This window comes from Cnephaeus nilssonii (assembly GCF_951640355.1).
Source record: "Cnephaeus nilssonii genome assembly, chromosome: 2".
NCBI classification, from domain to species: Eukaryota; Metazoa; Chordata; class Mammalia; order Chiroptera; family Vespertilionidae; genus Cnephaeus; species Cnephaeus nilssonii.
This window is the reverse complement of record NC_137073.1, coordinates 20,457,781-20,473,141: the sequence shown is the minus strand read 5'-3', so window position 1 is coordinate 20,473,141 and position 15,361 is coordinate 20,457,781. Positions and strand designations below refer to the sequence as shown.

The 15,361-nt window shown below is 55.3% G+C and overlaps 2 protein-coding genes across 4 annotated transcripts in view; one reads left to right on the top strand and one right to left on the bottom strand.

Annotated features, from left to right (window-relative positions):
- Positions 1 to 1,238, top strand: part of USP7 (ubiquitin specific peptidase 7) — a 70,227-nt gene extending 68,989 nt beyond the window's left edge. For all 3 annotated transcript variants that reach the window (XM_079796264.1, XM_079796265.1, XM_079796266.1), the window contains 2 exons: positions 92 to 182; positions 638 to 1,238. In XM_079796264.1, coding sequence (XP_079652390.1) covers positions 92 to 182; positions 638 to 744 — 198 coding nt within the window. In that variant the 3' untranslated portion in view covers positions 745 to 1,238. The remainder of the gene's footprint in view (positions 1 to 91; positions 183 to 637) is intronic.
- A 6,441-nt stretch (positions 1,239 to 7,679) lies between these two features.
- On the bottom strand, positions 7,680 to 11,349 carry LITAFD (LITAF domain containing; the record flags this gene model as incomplete). Its single annotated transcript, XM_079789499.1, has 4 exons — positions 7,680 to 7,788; positions 7,920 to 8,064; positions 9,254 to 9,307; positions 11,235 to 11,349. The coding sequence occupies 4 exons, from the start codon at positions 11,347 to 11,349 to the stop codon at positions 7,680 to 7,682; spliced, it is 423 nt and encodes a 140-aa protein (XP_079645625.1).
- Positions 11,350 to 15,361: the final 4,012 nt, after the last annotated feature.

Here is a 15,361-nt window from a genome sequence, read left to right as displayed (position 1 = left end):
GAGCAGCATGCTGGAGGCTTCCTGGGAAAGCGGCCTAGACTCCGCAGAGGCGTCCCCAGTTCATGGAGGAGTTTTCGTTTTTGTCTTGTAGTTTAAATTTGCCATTGTGATGATGGGCCGGCACCAATACATAAATGAAGATGAGTACGAAGTAAACTTGAAAGACTTTGAACCTCAGCCTGGTAAGAGCCCTCCCACTGCTTTCCTTCTGTGTGGGTGAGGTCCAACCAGCCAGCGGTAAGTAGCTGGAGGCGGAGAGCTCGGGGTCGAGTCCACCGTCCATTTCCACAGCGGGGCGGCCTGGGCTTGCTGACCTCCTTTGTGGTAGGAGGAACAGTAGCCTGAACCCATCGAGTCTCTTAAGGATTAAAAGGTGTCTTGCGTCACGTGGTGGCTACAAGAACTAAGCTCCAAGGTCGAGGTGTGAAGGCTCCGTGTGGTCGGCAGGCTCTGGCAGAGCTGCCCGTAGAAGCCGCGGAGGCAGGCAGGCAGGGTGTGGGCGCCTTTTTGGCTCAAGCCCCAGCCTCACTGAACCCACACCTGGTCGCTGTGAACCCATACCTGCTTGTGTGGCCACCACAGGTGTAGGGATCCTGGTACTTGTTCTGTGGTCTCATCGCCCCTCTTTCCCCACCAGGTAACATGTCTCACCCGCGGCCGTGGCTAGGGCTCGACCACTTCAACAAAGCCCCAAAGAGAAGTCGCTACACTTACCTTGAAAAGGCCATTAAAATCCATAACTGACTTCCTCACCCGTGCGTGCCAGGCGAGGACCGCGTGTGGGTGTGCCCCTTTAACAGCGAGGACTCTGGCACACGTGCACTCTAGCGAGTCTTCCGAGGAGGATTTGCTGCTGGTGTTCATTTTATTTTGTTGAGGCTGTTCGGTTTGGCTTCTCTGTATCTATTGACTGCCCTTTTTGAGCAAAATGAAGGTGTTTTTATAAAGCTTGGATGCCAATGAGAATTATTTTATGGTAACCACATGCAAGGCAACTGTCAGCATATGGGGAAAAGAGGTTAGTGGGATGCGTGGCGCTGGCAAGAGGTCTAGAGTCTGTCTAGTTGGCAGAAGCTGCCTGGCTGCCTGCTGGGGTCCCGGCCTCCACCTGCAGCCAGTAAGTCGTATGTTTAGGCTCGTCTGACGTATTCCTTCAGTTATATGTCAATGGCCTTTTGTGCATCTGTAAAGGCAAAACAGAGAAACTCACAAGCTAATAAATAGCACTCTTTCCTTCACTGCGTGTCCTGTCGCCCCTTCCTCAGTCCTCTCCCAGCCGCCTGGGTCTTTTAATAAACTGTCTTACTTCCGGCAGCCACTACAGTTCTGCAGCCCATTGCAGGGTGGGGCACGGAGCACAGTCTGACAGCCATCCTGGGGTCTTTTATTAAATGGAAAGCACTGTTAATTACAATTAAGGTGTATTACGCTGCCTGTTGGCAGACAGTGATCTCGCGTTCATACAAGCAGGTGAAAAATTATATAGAATTTCCTTAAAACAACAGATGAACAGAGAGCCTTTTAGCAAAGAGGGCATGCTCACTAGTGGTAGTAAGCTGTTGACTTTGTATAAAAGTTAAAAGGAAAAAAAAAACAGGAAAAATGAAATTGTATATTTAATGAATGAACATGTACAATTTACTGCTGGGAGGAGGTGACTTTTTTGTTGGGTGAATCTACAGGTGACTCACTGATGTTGATATTCATTGTGTGTAGTTTATTTCAGTCCCGACCTTTTATTTTGGAGCTAAATGCCAGCTGCGTGTCTAGTTTTGAGTGCAGTAAAATAGAATCAGCAGATCACACTTTTTTTTTTTTTTCATTCTTTTCCAGTATTTTTTGTTTGTTTCTGTAGCAGCGGTGTACACCAACTCTTCCTGTATATTGCCTTTTTGCTGGAAAATGTTGTATGTTGAATAAAATTTTCTATAAAAATGATAATTCAGTGAGTGATGTGGAAGTTGAGGAAGCTTTCTGGCCTCCCCAGAAAGGGGCTTGGAAAACCTTTTCATTTATAATAAGGTTTTACCGAGCTATCTCGCCCCCCTCACCCCCACTGCCCGACCCCCAGATTTTAGTATTGCTGATGTACAGTTCTGCCTTTTTTTTTTTTTTTTTTTTTGCCTTTTACTAGATTCATTTAAGCTTAAGGAATAAAAGGTTTTCCAGGTGAGCACCATGTACAAATAAGATGGCTGGAAATATTATTGAAATGGTGGAACAGGCCGCCGGCATCAGAGCGGCCATGGCCCGCCTCAGCGCACTGTTCCTGGTCCCCAGGTGGTCTGTGCCCCGTGGTCCCTCTCCACATCCCACTGGGACGTGTGCTTTCACACCCGGCGCCGCCCTGGGCCGGGGTGTGGACCGCACCGCCCCTCCTTTGTCCAAAGAACATGTTGATTTTTTTGTTTTGGGTTCTGGCTAAGGGTAGGTGATACAGTCTTAGGTCACAGGATTCTCCCCGAAGTTAGTAAATGAATCTTTTTACAAGAAACACTTTGCAATTGGGGCATTTCCTTTGCCCTCTACTCCCAGTTTACGGCATCAAGAGTCTTCTGAGCTCATAAAACTGAGTTTCAGGGATAGGGATGGAGACACACTGCGTTTCAGATAGCTGACTCTGACCCCCGAGGACGTCCCATCCTCTGTCCTCTCCCTCTAAGATGTCGCTCGCTGTCTCATGATGGTGAACCAAGTCCTAGAACGCTGGGTCCCTGGCACCCACAGTGTGAGGGGAAGGCGCCCACCGAGTGCACACAGGAGCAGTGTGCTGGAAGAAGCTCACTTTAAAATTAAAAGCACACGAGGTGAGGACAGGGCTTGCCATCGCCATCCGTTTAACAGCAGTTCGCAGAGCGCCTCCCAGTGTCTCTGCCCGTCCAGCGTGGGAGCCACCTTCGAAATGATTGCTGGCTTCCTCTAAGAGCTTCAAGTTGGATGCATTGGAAGTGAGGCATGTGTCTCCAGTCGTGTCTGCAAGTAGCCGTACCTAACTAATAAATACGCTTTAAAACCCGAGTCTGCCGTGCTGGGAGGCGGGGCTTTGGTGCATAACGCGGCGCCAAGGAGAAACAGCTGCGGAGGTGACCCGGGCCAGGGCTGTGTGGCTGCAGTGAGAACAGGCTCGGTCCAGAACCATCGCTCCTGAGCAAGGCCTTCCCGGGGCGCGCCTCGCTTTGCGGCCCGGGTGGCGGTTGGGGTGCTATGAGGGTGGGGGTTCTGGTTGGGAGCCGCTGTGCAGTTGAGCGCGCGATACGCTTTGGGCTCTGCGGGCTGCTGGTCGTGGGACACAGCTCTGCGCTGGAGCCTGAACACAGCCACAGACCACCCTGCGGTGAGGTGAGGCCAAGCCTGGGTGCACTTCATTTATAACAAACAGGTGACAGTCCAAGTTTGCCGGCCCCGGGACTGAGCGGGAAAGGAGCTCCTGTGGGGATTCCTGGTTGGCCGCAGCGCTGGGTAGTAGGATGGCCCCTGGGTGGAAGTGCATTGGAATGGAGGCCGCCTTGCCCCTCGCTGAACACATTCACGGTGCGGTCACGTTAGAGCCACGTTCCGCACGCCTGGGGGGTCACTGAGCAGCGTGTCTGGCCATCGGCAGTTGTGTTGCGACCTGGCTCTCCAGCGTCATCTGCCACAGCGACTTTTCATGTGTCCTGCCCTGTGCAGCAGCCACAAGCCACGTGTGGCCAGAATGGCCGAGGGTGTAAACTGCAAGTTGCCATGTGGCTAATGCCTCCCATGCTGGGTAAGGCCACTAACCAGATGCTCCCCCTTGTGTGCTGCACTGATGAGCTGGGGTTAACGTGGGAGACGGAGCACTGGGGCTCTGGTGTTCCTGACCTTCGGGGTGACCAGGAACTGCATGGGACAGGTAGGGACCGAGTCCCCCATTTCCCGATCCCAGCCACGGGGTGTGGGGGTGGCAACTTGTGCTGGCTTTTCCCCTTGCCCACCAGTGCGGAGTGGGCACCCACAGCCCTTCCGGACTCCTTTCTGCGAAGTCGGCATTGGGGTAGGGTGGCAGGTTCAGGGTCAGCTATGTCCACTCCTCGCAGGCATGCGGGTGCGGGAGGGGCGTGACAGTCTGTACAACCACGGCCCCCCGCCCCCCGTCCTGCTTCCTCGCCTCTGTCCACACAGCGGGGTGTGGCTCGAGGTGATGGCCCCTGGAAACGGCAGGAGGTATCCCCGGCTGTGACAGCCTCACACCCTCCTCTGAGCTCCCGTGATAAGGAAGGTGGGGACATGTCCTGTCTTGACCCTGGCCACAAGTCAGCAGTCCTCAACTTGCCACTGAGCACGCCCCGTCTTGGTTCCCAGCAAGGCATGTGGGCAGCCCAGAGTGACAGGACATGGGCGTGGAGGCTGACCACCTAGCTGGGCTCTCGGTGGCTATAAGTACCGAGCTGGCCTCGAAACCACCTCACTGCCATGTGCCACCCCGCCCCCAGGTGCCCCAGTGGGAGCTGCAGGAGTCCAGGGCAGGGCACGGTCTCCCTCTGAGCGCTGGGTCCTGCCGGACACGCTGTCCAGGCCGCACTGCTGGCAGCTCCCAGCTGGTGCAGAGACAGACCTGCATGGAAAAACCAAGTCAGCCTTTAGGGAAAGCTGGGCACGGGGAGACAGGCTGTGCCCCGTGCGCCCCGGCTAGTTCTACAGTGAGGTCCTGGGACAGGAGAACCGAGGCCGCCCTGGGACCAGGCTCAGACACGAGGCCACTAAGAAGTGGAAATGATGCTCTGGGCCCAGGTGTCCAAGGCAGCGAGTAAGATCGCCCTGGGATGCAGGGAGGGGGAGGGCTGGGCCGAGGGGACAGACGTGCTTGAGTCTGACGCTTGCTGAATGTGCATCCTGCGCACCTGAGTTTTCAAAGAAGCTGAGGAGTCTGGATTTTCAGTGCGACTTTCCCAATGTTAAAAGTTGACAATATTTTCTTAACATTGGGCCGTCTAATCACACAGCCTGGGGATTGGTCCATGGCTCTCGCAAGGGTGCTGCCCGGGGCCGGGCCGGGCCTTGTTGAAGGTGCGTGGTGTCTGAGCCAGGTGAGTGAAAGAGGGCTGGGACACCAGCCCAACAGCGGGCAGTGTGCTCCTGTGCCACCGTGGCCCTGCGTCTGCTACGGACGTCGCTGTCGGGACTAACTGTGCAGCTGTCTGGGCATCCAAGTCAAAACCAGCCAGTCTCCTGGCCAGCGTGGGACGAGACACCGGCCTGCAGTCAAGCTCCTCGGATGACTCGCTCCAGCTGGAGGCAGAGCCAGGCCTGCCCTGTGACCAACCCGCAAAGCCTGGCCCCTCGGCAGGGGCATGGGCTTCCTCTGAGCCGGGGATTGGCCAAGTCCCAGCTCAAGACTTCCTCCTCCGGATGGTGGTGGCCGATGGGCCCGTTCTGCCTCTGTGACCCGCCCTTCCCTCGTGATGACACGCTCACCCTGTTTGCGACAGCATGGTCTCGCCTTGGAACATGGGACCCGTTGGTGGGCCCCGCGTGTAGACCCGAGGCCTTTCTGTCGCCCTGGGTCCATTTGGTGCCACTCTGTTCGGGTTTATTGTAAATGAGGGGTTGGTTCCCAGGAACTGGGGTCTAGTTTGTCAGATGCTTCACCTTCTGTAATCCTGAAATCTCACTGAAATGGGTCTTGGGCCCAGCTGGTGTGGCTCAGAGGTTAACATTGACCTATGAACCAGGAGGTCATGATTTGGTTCCCAGTCAGGGCACGTGCCTGGGTTGCGGGCTCCATCCTCAGTGAGGAGCGTGCAGGAGGCAGCTGATCAATGATCCTCATCATGTTTCTGTCTTTTCCTTCCGCTCTGAAATCAATAAAAATATATTTAAAAAGATAAAATGGGTCTCTGTTTGGATGTGGAAATGGGGACTCTCAGTCCCACAGCTAGTGCCTCCTGGGAAGTCGGTGCTCCCCTGGCTGCCCAGGGCATCTGGGGGTGCGGGAGATGGCCGTGGGGCAGCTGCTGGGGCATCTTCGCAGGGCTGACATTCCGGTCTGGAGAAATCTCACCCTTCCCCTGGCTGGTGTGACCCACCCCCTGGCTGGTGTGACCCTGTACTTGTCGGCGCTGCCACAGCAGGTGTGGCCAGAGCCGCTCTCACCTGACTGGTTGGCTCCAGGAACGTCTGCCTGTGGACGGCGGCTTAATAAGAGGCCATCGCCATGCTTCAGTGCCTCCATGCCTCAGCTCTGCGCAGGCGCACACAGCACACACGCACACCGCACACGTGCATCTTGCTGCCGCCGTACCGTTTCTCGCTGCTGCACTGCATTCATCTTGGGTGGACAGGCCGAGTTTCCAGCTGCTGGTCCAGTTCTTGGATCTGGACCAGCCACCTCCGGCCCTGGCATCATGTGCCCAGGATGGGGGAGCATTGCAGCCGACCCCCTGCCACACTTCAGTGAATGAAATGGACTTCACAGGCCCTTCTGCCCCCTAATTCCTTCACTTCCTTCTCTCTCAAATTCATTTTAATGGAAAAGAAGGGTGGGATCATACATTTTTGTGTTTTGCCAAGTGAAATGGCCCTCCACTTGTGGGTAAATGAGTCTGCTGGGGATGAGGTCAGCACATGCCCACCCCTGACCTCATCCCCAGCAGACTCATTTACCCACAAGCATCCGTCCTAAGCCAGCGAGGGCCTTTTAACGGCTAAGCTTTCTCCAGTTCCCGCAGTCACCGTGGCCTGCAGGATGGCTACTGTGCTGTGGCCAGGAAGGAACTGCAAGAATTAAACCTCTGCTTGGGGGGCGGGGACAGATTGGGGAGGATTTCCTTCCCTGCGCCCCTGGGGAAGTGGCAGAGGCCCGAGAATAAGTGATGGCCCGCAGGCCCGACGGCAGGAATGGGTGAGGGGGGCCGGGCGGGGCGCTCCGGGGGCAGCACAGGGCGGCGTCTGGACGCGTGGTGGGTGGGCAGCAGCACAGGAGGGGAGAGGCAGGGGCCCACTCACAACGGCCTCAGGTGACCCCATGTTAAAATGTCAACTCAGTCCCGAGCCTGGAAAGTTCTAGGCAGGCGTCTGGCATAATCAGAGCTGAAGTTACTAATTCTCACCTGGTAATTGAACTTGCTATGTTCCAGTCGCTGGTTGCTGGCGAGGCCCGGAGGGAGTGGGCAAGACTTGGGGCAGGGAGGCCCGGCAGGGAGGCCCGGCAGGGAGGGGCTGGTACCTCCCTCCAGGAAGAACAGGGTGGGGTATCAAGGAGGGGAAGAAATCATTGTGGGGCAACAAGGGCAGCACAGGGTGCTGCTGAGGGGATGGGGTCAGTGCCGGGAGGTGGTCCTGCCCTCCCCAGCGCCCAGGGCCACATGAGGAGGTGGGAAGAGTCATCTTGAGACCTATTGGCTGGAGATGTGGACTGGAGGACTTAAGAGCTTAACGGATCAATGAATGGATTGTGGTTTTTAAGAGGTCAGGAGGGGATGGACCCTGCGAAGGGAGGGCTAGGCATCCTTCATTCGCCCGAAGCTAACGGAGGCCCTGCTCTGTGCAGGCGCCGGTCCGAGCGCCCACGTGACCTTCTGTGGAGACGGGAGGGCAGGGGAAGGGCGGGTGGGCACTGCCTCGGTCCTTCACAGCCCTGGGCAGGCGGGTGAGGGAACCCCAGTAGCACAGACACGGGCAGGTAAAGGTCACTTATTAGACATTTATTTCGTGGAAGTTCACAGGCGACGGAAGCGGAAGAGTTCCCGCCGGCACACGGGACACGTGTGACTCACGTCCATTAAACTGTCCACGCAGAAGGGGAGGAGACAGCAGCCCAGGACACACCTGCAGCCTCGGGAGCAGTGGGCCGTGGGCCAGGGGCCAGGCTGGGTGTGCCCTGCCACGCCTGCCCCGCCCCCCGCCCTCCGCCTCTGCCCGGCCAGCCCTCCCCGCCGATGGTCAGGGTGCCCACTCACCCAAACACGAAGAGGCCCGTACACAGCACCCAGGTGAGGACCCCCGGGATCGGGGTGGTCACCGTGACGACGTAGTTCCCGCAGTACGGACACAGGTAGTTTATGGGCATGGGCGACGCCACCATAGGCACACCGTTGAACACAGCTTGGGGGGCGGGAGGGGGAGGGTCAGACCTCACACCCCTCTCCTCAGCGTCCACCACTGGGCGCACCCTCGCGTGTCCTGTGCCCTCTGCAGATTCTCGTGCTCCCCGAGCACCCAGACCGTGCACATGGGCCCAAGCCCCCAGCAGGCCCTTTCCCTCCAACCACCAGCCTCAGGGCTCAGGCCTCCTCAGTCCAGACCCCCTGCCGCTCTGACCAGGGACCCAGGAGCTGGGAGCCTTTCTGAGCTTAAACTCAACGTCAATCCAGTGTGTTCCCAGGACACCCCGCCCATGCAGCCCCTCAGGGGCTTTTGTTTGACTCGGCCACAGCTGCTGCTAACCCGCAGGCAGAAAGCTGCCACCAACACCCTCGGGAAAGCAGTTGCATTGCAAACAGACAGACAGACCCCCTCCCCCCCCCACCCAGCACAACAGAAAACGCAAAAGCCTTCTTCTTGCCTCTTCCTCTTGCATTTGTACGCGGGGACCAAAACATGTGCGCAGCTCTTGTAGACCTGCAGCCTGGCTACAGCCCGGGCGGGCGGTGCGGGCTGCGTCTCTGGTCAGGAGCCTGGTCCCAGGGGCTCTGGTGTCTGACCCCAGGCGCAGGGCCTGGTCTGGTGGACTGTTCAGAGCCATGAGGACTTGGGTTTTTCTGGGGCCCAGGGGGCGGGGTGCTGGGTTTGGGCACCTGGAGCCTGAGGTAGCCACCCCGTTTGGCAGAGAACTCAGGAAAGAACTGGCTGGAAGGGGTGACCCACGGGCTCCGTGGTCTTGACAACAGCGAGGATGCCGCCTTCGTTCTGGCCACCGGGAATTCACAGCCGAATCCAGCAGCTCTCAGCCTTCCCGGTGTTCCCGAATTCCCGGCAAGTGTGTTTAACAATCCCAAAGCCCAGGCCCCACCCTGGGGGTCTGCATCCCCCTCGTCTGTGGTTGGGGTAGTGCCTTGGCAGAGTAGATAACAGGATTCTACTCCACACACATTTCCTGAGCACCTACTGCGTGCCAGCCCTCCCCTCTCCCCGCACTGGTGATTCCACATTGGAGGGAACCGCTCATGGCTTTGGGCAAAGTGGCCACTGGCGGCTGAGGGGGCAGGGAAGGAGGGCTTCCCGGGGGAGGCGCTGTGGGGCAGAGTCTTGGGGAATGGCCAGGGCAAGGAGAGGAGGAGGCAGGAGCACTCACCTGTGTGAATAACCCGGGGGCCTTGGTAGTACGGTTGAGGAGGAGCATGAGTTACTGGAGGTGGAGGAGGTGGTCCAGGAGAAGGTGGTGCGTAAGGAGGAGGACGAGGAGAATGAGAAGATGGCAGCGGGGATGGCTCTTTGGAAGAGAGGAAGGAAAACACACTTGGATATGAAGGCCCACTATGTGCCAGGCACTGAGCTAAAAACTTGGTCAGCCTGAGGGAGATGCCCATTTTACAGGACAGAAAGCTGAGGCTAGAGGAATGAATCACGTTGGTTGTGTAACTAATAGATGGAGGAGCTGAAAGGGGAACGCAGGCATTTCTGACTCCAATGTACCCTCGTTGTCCTAGGATGTAAGACCTTCTGGAGGCGGTGCCAGGGAGTTGAGGATGGGGAATTGCACAGGGCCCTATACTTCCTTTCTTTTTAGTCCTCACCTGAGGATATTTTCCCATTGATTTTTAGAGAGAGTAGAAGGGAGGGGGAGAGACAGAAACATGGGTGTGAAAGAGACACATCGATTGGCTGCCTTCTACATGCACCCCGACGGGGGCCGGGCATTGAGCCTGCAACCAAGGTATGTGCCCTTGACCAGAATCAAACCCGCGACCTTTCAGTTAGTGAGTCAGTGCTCTAACCACTGAGCAAAACGGCTAAGGCGCCCTTTTTTTTAAAAAAAATCTGAAGCATTTATTATGTGTCAAACTCTGCACTAAACACTTTCCATCCCTCACTCCACTTACTCTTGCCAAAACACCAGGGAGGTGGCTGGGTGTTATTCCAATTTTGCAGATGTGGAGACTAGGCTCAGAGAGGTTATGCCTGAGGTCCCGGGAAATAAGTATCAGAGTCAAGGACGGAACTTAAGATGCCTGCCTCCAGAGCACATGCTGCTCCAGGCCGCGCCCTGGCCTCTGGTCAGACGGCTCCAGAAGTGGCGACATCGCACCTGCGCCTTCCGGGAGGGGCTTTTGGGGTCTGCCCCCATTCTTCCCACCTTGGGTCCCTCCTGCCCCGAAAGGGGCTTCTCGAAGTGCGGACACCCAGCTCTGTCCCTCGGCACCCCAGCAGTCAGCTCTTGGCCAGCCCTGGGGACCAGCACGCAGGTGGAGGGCTGTTTGGACAAGAAATTCTGGGACCCTGGATGCCCAGAGTGTCTGAGAGGGGGTGCAATGGGAGCCCCATAGTTTTAATGACAATGTGGGTGATGGATGGGGATCCCCTTGTGTTTCACTGGGAACCACATGAACGCTTTGCACGGGAACCTGACCCTCCCAGGAAAGGAGCTTCATGATTTGGGGGAGGGGGGGTCCTGCGTTTCCCCTCCAATGCCTTTCCTTTACCCTGAGTAGGAGCATGGAAGCAACTCCCCCGCACGTCCTGCCACACAGTCTAGACTCCCATCCGGTGCCCCCAGCAGTCCCACCTCACCTCATTTTTGTACCCATTTTACAGATGACAAAACTGAAGGTCAGAAATTCAGTACCTGCCCCAGGGCTGCCAACTAGAAACTCCCAGTCTCCCCTGAGTTAGCACCTCCCCGGCCTACCTCATCTCTTCATCCTCTCAACCAGTTCTCCTATGAGATTCAAAGGGATTCTGAGACTTACCCACACTCACATCAGCATGGCCTTAACCCTAACCCTAACCCACCCCACCCCATCTGTCTTGGTGTCTGGGCACACAGGGCAGGCTGGGAGAGGAGGGCAGGTCATACCTGACTTGGGGGAGTCCTTAGCATTTTTCTGCGACTTCTTTGTGGCACTTTAGGAGAGGGCACAGGATGTGAAGGCCCACTTTGTCCCCCCGAGTCACACAGACCCAGGTGGGGGACAGCAGGACTTGGGGTGGGGGTGGGGTGAGGACTGGAGTGAGCGACCCGCTCAGCAAGGGGACACACAATCTCTCTGCTCCCCGAGCCCCGCCCTCCGCCCGTCCCTGGCCTCTCCCAGCCGACACCTGCAGGGCACTCTCACCCATGGGAGGGTTCCATCTTGGGACCCTGGAGGCCCTTTGTTCCAGCAATGGTATCCGAGCAGGATCGGGTTCCGAGTTCTGAGCGGCCGAGCGCTTGTCCCCAGGAGCCCGCATGGCGGCTGGCGGCCCGCGCACAGGAGTGCAGGCCTCGGAGCCTCTGCTGGGCCTGGCTCAGGTGGAACGGCCATTGTGCTGTGTGTCCTCACAATGGCTGAGGGGAGCTTCACCCGGCCTGCGGGAGGGCAGCCTGCCAGGCGCCCCGCTGGGGGCCCTCTGAAGGTGGCCCTTGGCTGTGTCCGCCGCCCCCCTGTGGGCAGAGTGGGCGCCGGCGCCCTGGTCACGGGGCGGAGTGGGAGCACCCATCCCGGGCCTCCCAGATGTGAATCTGCTCGGAGCTGGTGACTCTGCCTTGAGGGACTGATCCTGCTCTCGGCAGAGATCTAGCTGTGAGGATGCTCATGTCCTATTTGGAAGTAGGTGTACATACATGCACACATGTGTATGTAGGTATACGCATACAGTCAATATGTATACACCTGGGTCTGTCTATGTATATTTGCACATGTATATACATGTACACATATGTACACCTGTGCTACAGGTGTATAATGTGTGTGTGGGTATCACCTCCTCAAATGCCTCTCCTGCTTGTTCAGCTGTGAGCTTGTGCAAGATCCTCACTTTCTCCAGCCTCCATCCCCTGGCTGACTCCTCTATAAATGGGGATAATAACAGCTACCTTGTAGGGTTCCGCCAGGTGCAGCACCCGAAGGCAGCATGGCCGCTGTGAAGTGATTAGTGGCCTGAGTAGCCCAGAATAGATGCTCCCACCGTGGGCTCTGGGCTCGGCCAGGGAGAGCGCAGGCAGGATGTGTGCACGCAGGCACGCGCCTGGACAGTGTCCTCTGTGGCTGCTCAGGGCGCCGCGCTGTTCTGGGGAACATCCGGGGTAGCCTGCAGGGCCATCAAGCTGGCAGCAACCAAGAGCTAGGGCGAGTCTCTAGCAGAGTTGCAGGTGTGGGACCGGTTGACCTAGTAGTACTTTCTGGAAATCCATCCCAAGGTAGACCAGCAAAAATGTCAAATGACGCAAACACAAGGCTCTTCAAGGCAGCAGCAAAAACTAGACAAAAACTAAAAATGTCTCTATGTACAGCAACTCTTCAGCTACGGAAAATACAGGGCGAGAGGGGAGTGAAGAAAGGAGAGAGAGAGATTGGAGGGAGGAGGGAGGGAGAGGAAGGAGGAAAAAAGAAAAAGAGGAAAATCTCCATATATTACTATGACGTAGTCTCTCCAGGATAGAGTGCTAAGAACAACAAACAAGATATATGAGTATCTCTCTCTCTCTCTCTCTCTCTCTCTCTCTCTCTCTCTCTCTCTATATATATATATATATATATATATATATATATATATATATATACATATATATATACACACATACATATATATATATATATATATATATATATATATATACATACACACACACATATATGTATACACACACACACACGTAGGTAGGTAGGTAGATAGATAGATATAGTGCTACTGTCTGTAAGGAAACAGGGAGGGAGGTCTATAATTTCCAAGAAGAAAAAAAGGAAGGATTAATAAGAAAACTAAAGTGGTTGATGTTGAGGGAGACAGGAGAGAAAGCAGGCCCTCTCTAAATATACTTTGCTTTATTGAGCTGACTTTGGAACTATATCATATATTTTCTAATTACAAAGAAAGTATGTAAAAAAGAGCACAGCAACACTGAAACACCGAAAGCAACCCAAAACAAACAAATGTGATTATTTATCAGTATTTCTTCTAGGGGCCCAGCCAGTGTGGCTCAGTGGTTGAGCGTTGACCCATGAACCATAAGGTCACAGTTCGATTCCCAGTCAGGGCACATGCCCAGGTTGCGGCTCGATCCCCAGTGTGGGGCGTGCAGGAGGCAGCCGATAGATGTTTCTGTCTCTCCCTTCCTCTCCCTTCCTCTCTGAAATCAATAAAAACATATTAATAAAAAAAAGATCTCTTACAGGGGACACAGAGCACAGGCCATAAAAGAAAAACCTGAAAAAATGACTTCATCAGAGCTGAGAGCCAGCTCTTTAAAAGACACCACAGAGAAAACAGAAGGCAAGCCATGGCTGGAAGAAAATATTTGCAGTCCAAATGTGTGACAAAAAGCACAGGTATCCAGAATATAAAAGATCTCCTTCCACTCAGAAATAGTTATTTAAAAAATGCAATATTAAAAGTGGGCAAAAGATCAACAGACACTTCACAGAAGAAAACGCAGGAAAGGCAATATACAAAAAAGGAAGGAAGAAAGAAAACCACAGGGAGCAGTCCCACTCCCAGGTTTTTGCCAGAGAAATAAAAACATGTGTTCAAAAAGAGACCCACATGAGAAAATTCGTAATACCCCAAATTTAGAAACAACCCAAATATTTGTCAACAGGTGAGTGAATAAACAGATTGTGTGTATTTATACCAAGGATTGCTGTGCAGCAATAAAGACAATGAATTACTGATGTACTCAGCAAGATGAATATATCTCAAAAAATGATCTTGGGCAAAAGAAACCTGACCTGCTCGGCTGGCGTGGCTCAGTGGTTGAGTGCGACCTATGAACCGGGAGGTCACAGTTTAATTCTCCGTCAGGGCACATGCCCGGGTTGTGGGCTGGATCCCCAGGGTGGGGCGTGCAGGAGGCAGCTGATTGTTGATTCTCTCTCATCATTGATGTTTCTGTGTCTCCATCTCCCTTCCTCTCTGAAATCAATACAAAAAATATATATTTAAAAAGAAGAAACCTGACCTAAAAAGAGTAGGTCTTCTGTGATTCTATTTATGTGAAGGTCTAGCACAGGCTAAGCTGTGCGGTCTGATCAAGGTGACGGTGCCACCTGGGAAGGGAGGGGGCAGCGTGCAGGCAGGTGTGCCCGGCGTAGCCAGTGCCACTTGTGTCCGGGCGCCATAGACCCGTGCACCCTTACACCGTTTTTCAGCTGAAGAGGGGAGAGTGTCTTGAGGAAGCCCTTTCCTGATTCCCACAAAGGCGTCGTCTTCCTGGGAAAAGGAATGCCTGGCTCCAGCTGACCCTGTCCCAGCTGACCCCTGACCTCCCCTCCAACTCCTTACCAATAGCCACGGCGTCCACACCCCACACCCCGGAATGCATTGGTGTCTGAGGTGTGGTGTACTGCTTCCCCCAGCACCGGCATGGAGGAGGTGCTCAGTTAACACAGGTTCAATGTGTGAATGAGTGAACTAGTGAATGAACGAACAGATGAATGAATGAGCTGCATGATCCGCTCATCAGAGCCCAGCCCCATTTAGCTTCAAATCCCCTGGATATCACACCCCAGGACCCGCGGTCCTTGTACAGACTTGCGGTTACACATCTTGGGATGGGGTTGGAGACTGCCTTCTTTGGGGATTTTGAGGATGATGGTCCTCCTAGCCCAGGGCTGGGATCCTGGCTGCGGTGTCTGAATGGGACACTCTGAGGGTGAATGAAAGGCTGATGGACGATGTGCTTGGGCGCCCAACCATCCCTGATATGGCCACCAGGGGGCAGCACCAGGCTGCGTGAGTCAGCCTCACCTTATCCCTTTGGGGTCTGCTGGGCTGAGAGGTCCCCATATTGGGCAGGGACCCAGGCAGCAGGGCCGCCCCTGCTACCCTCCTTTGAAGGGTGTTCCCCATCCTGTCCTGGGGCTGAGGACTCCTGTCCCACGCTGTCTCCTTCAGGCCAGGCTGGAAGGAATGAGGAGTCAAGAGAGGGCTTGAGGCCAGCACAAGGTCACAGCGCAGGGCTGTGGGGGAGCCAGGTTAGAACCCAGTCTCTCCGCACCCAGACACAGGGTCGCGGGGGGAGCCATGAGACCTGGCTGGGCTCTTGCTGGGGCTCTTCTGTGAGGATCAGTCCTCTGCAGGGCTCAGGGCTCCTGGAGGATGTTGTTAATTGTTTGTTATAACCTTTGCACCCCCCACATAAGGCCTGGCATAGAGGAGAAAGCAGGTGGTCAGAGCATGGGCTGTCACTCCCAGCTGCGAGAGCCCAGGCAGGCCTCAGTTTCCTCCTCGGCAAAAGAGATCTGGTACTAACAGTCCTTCCTGC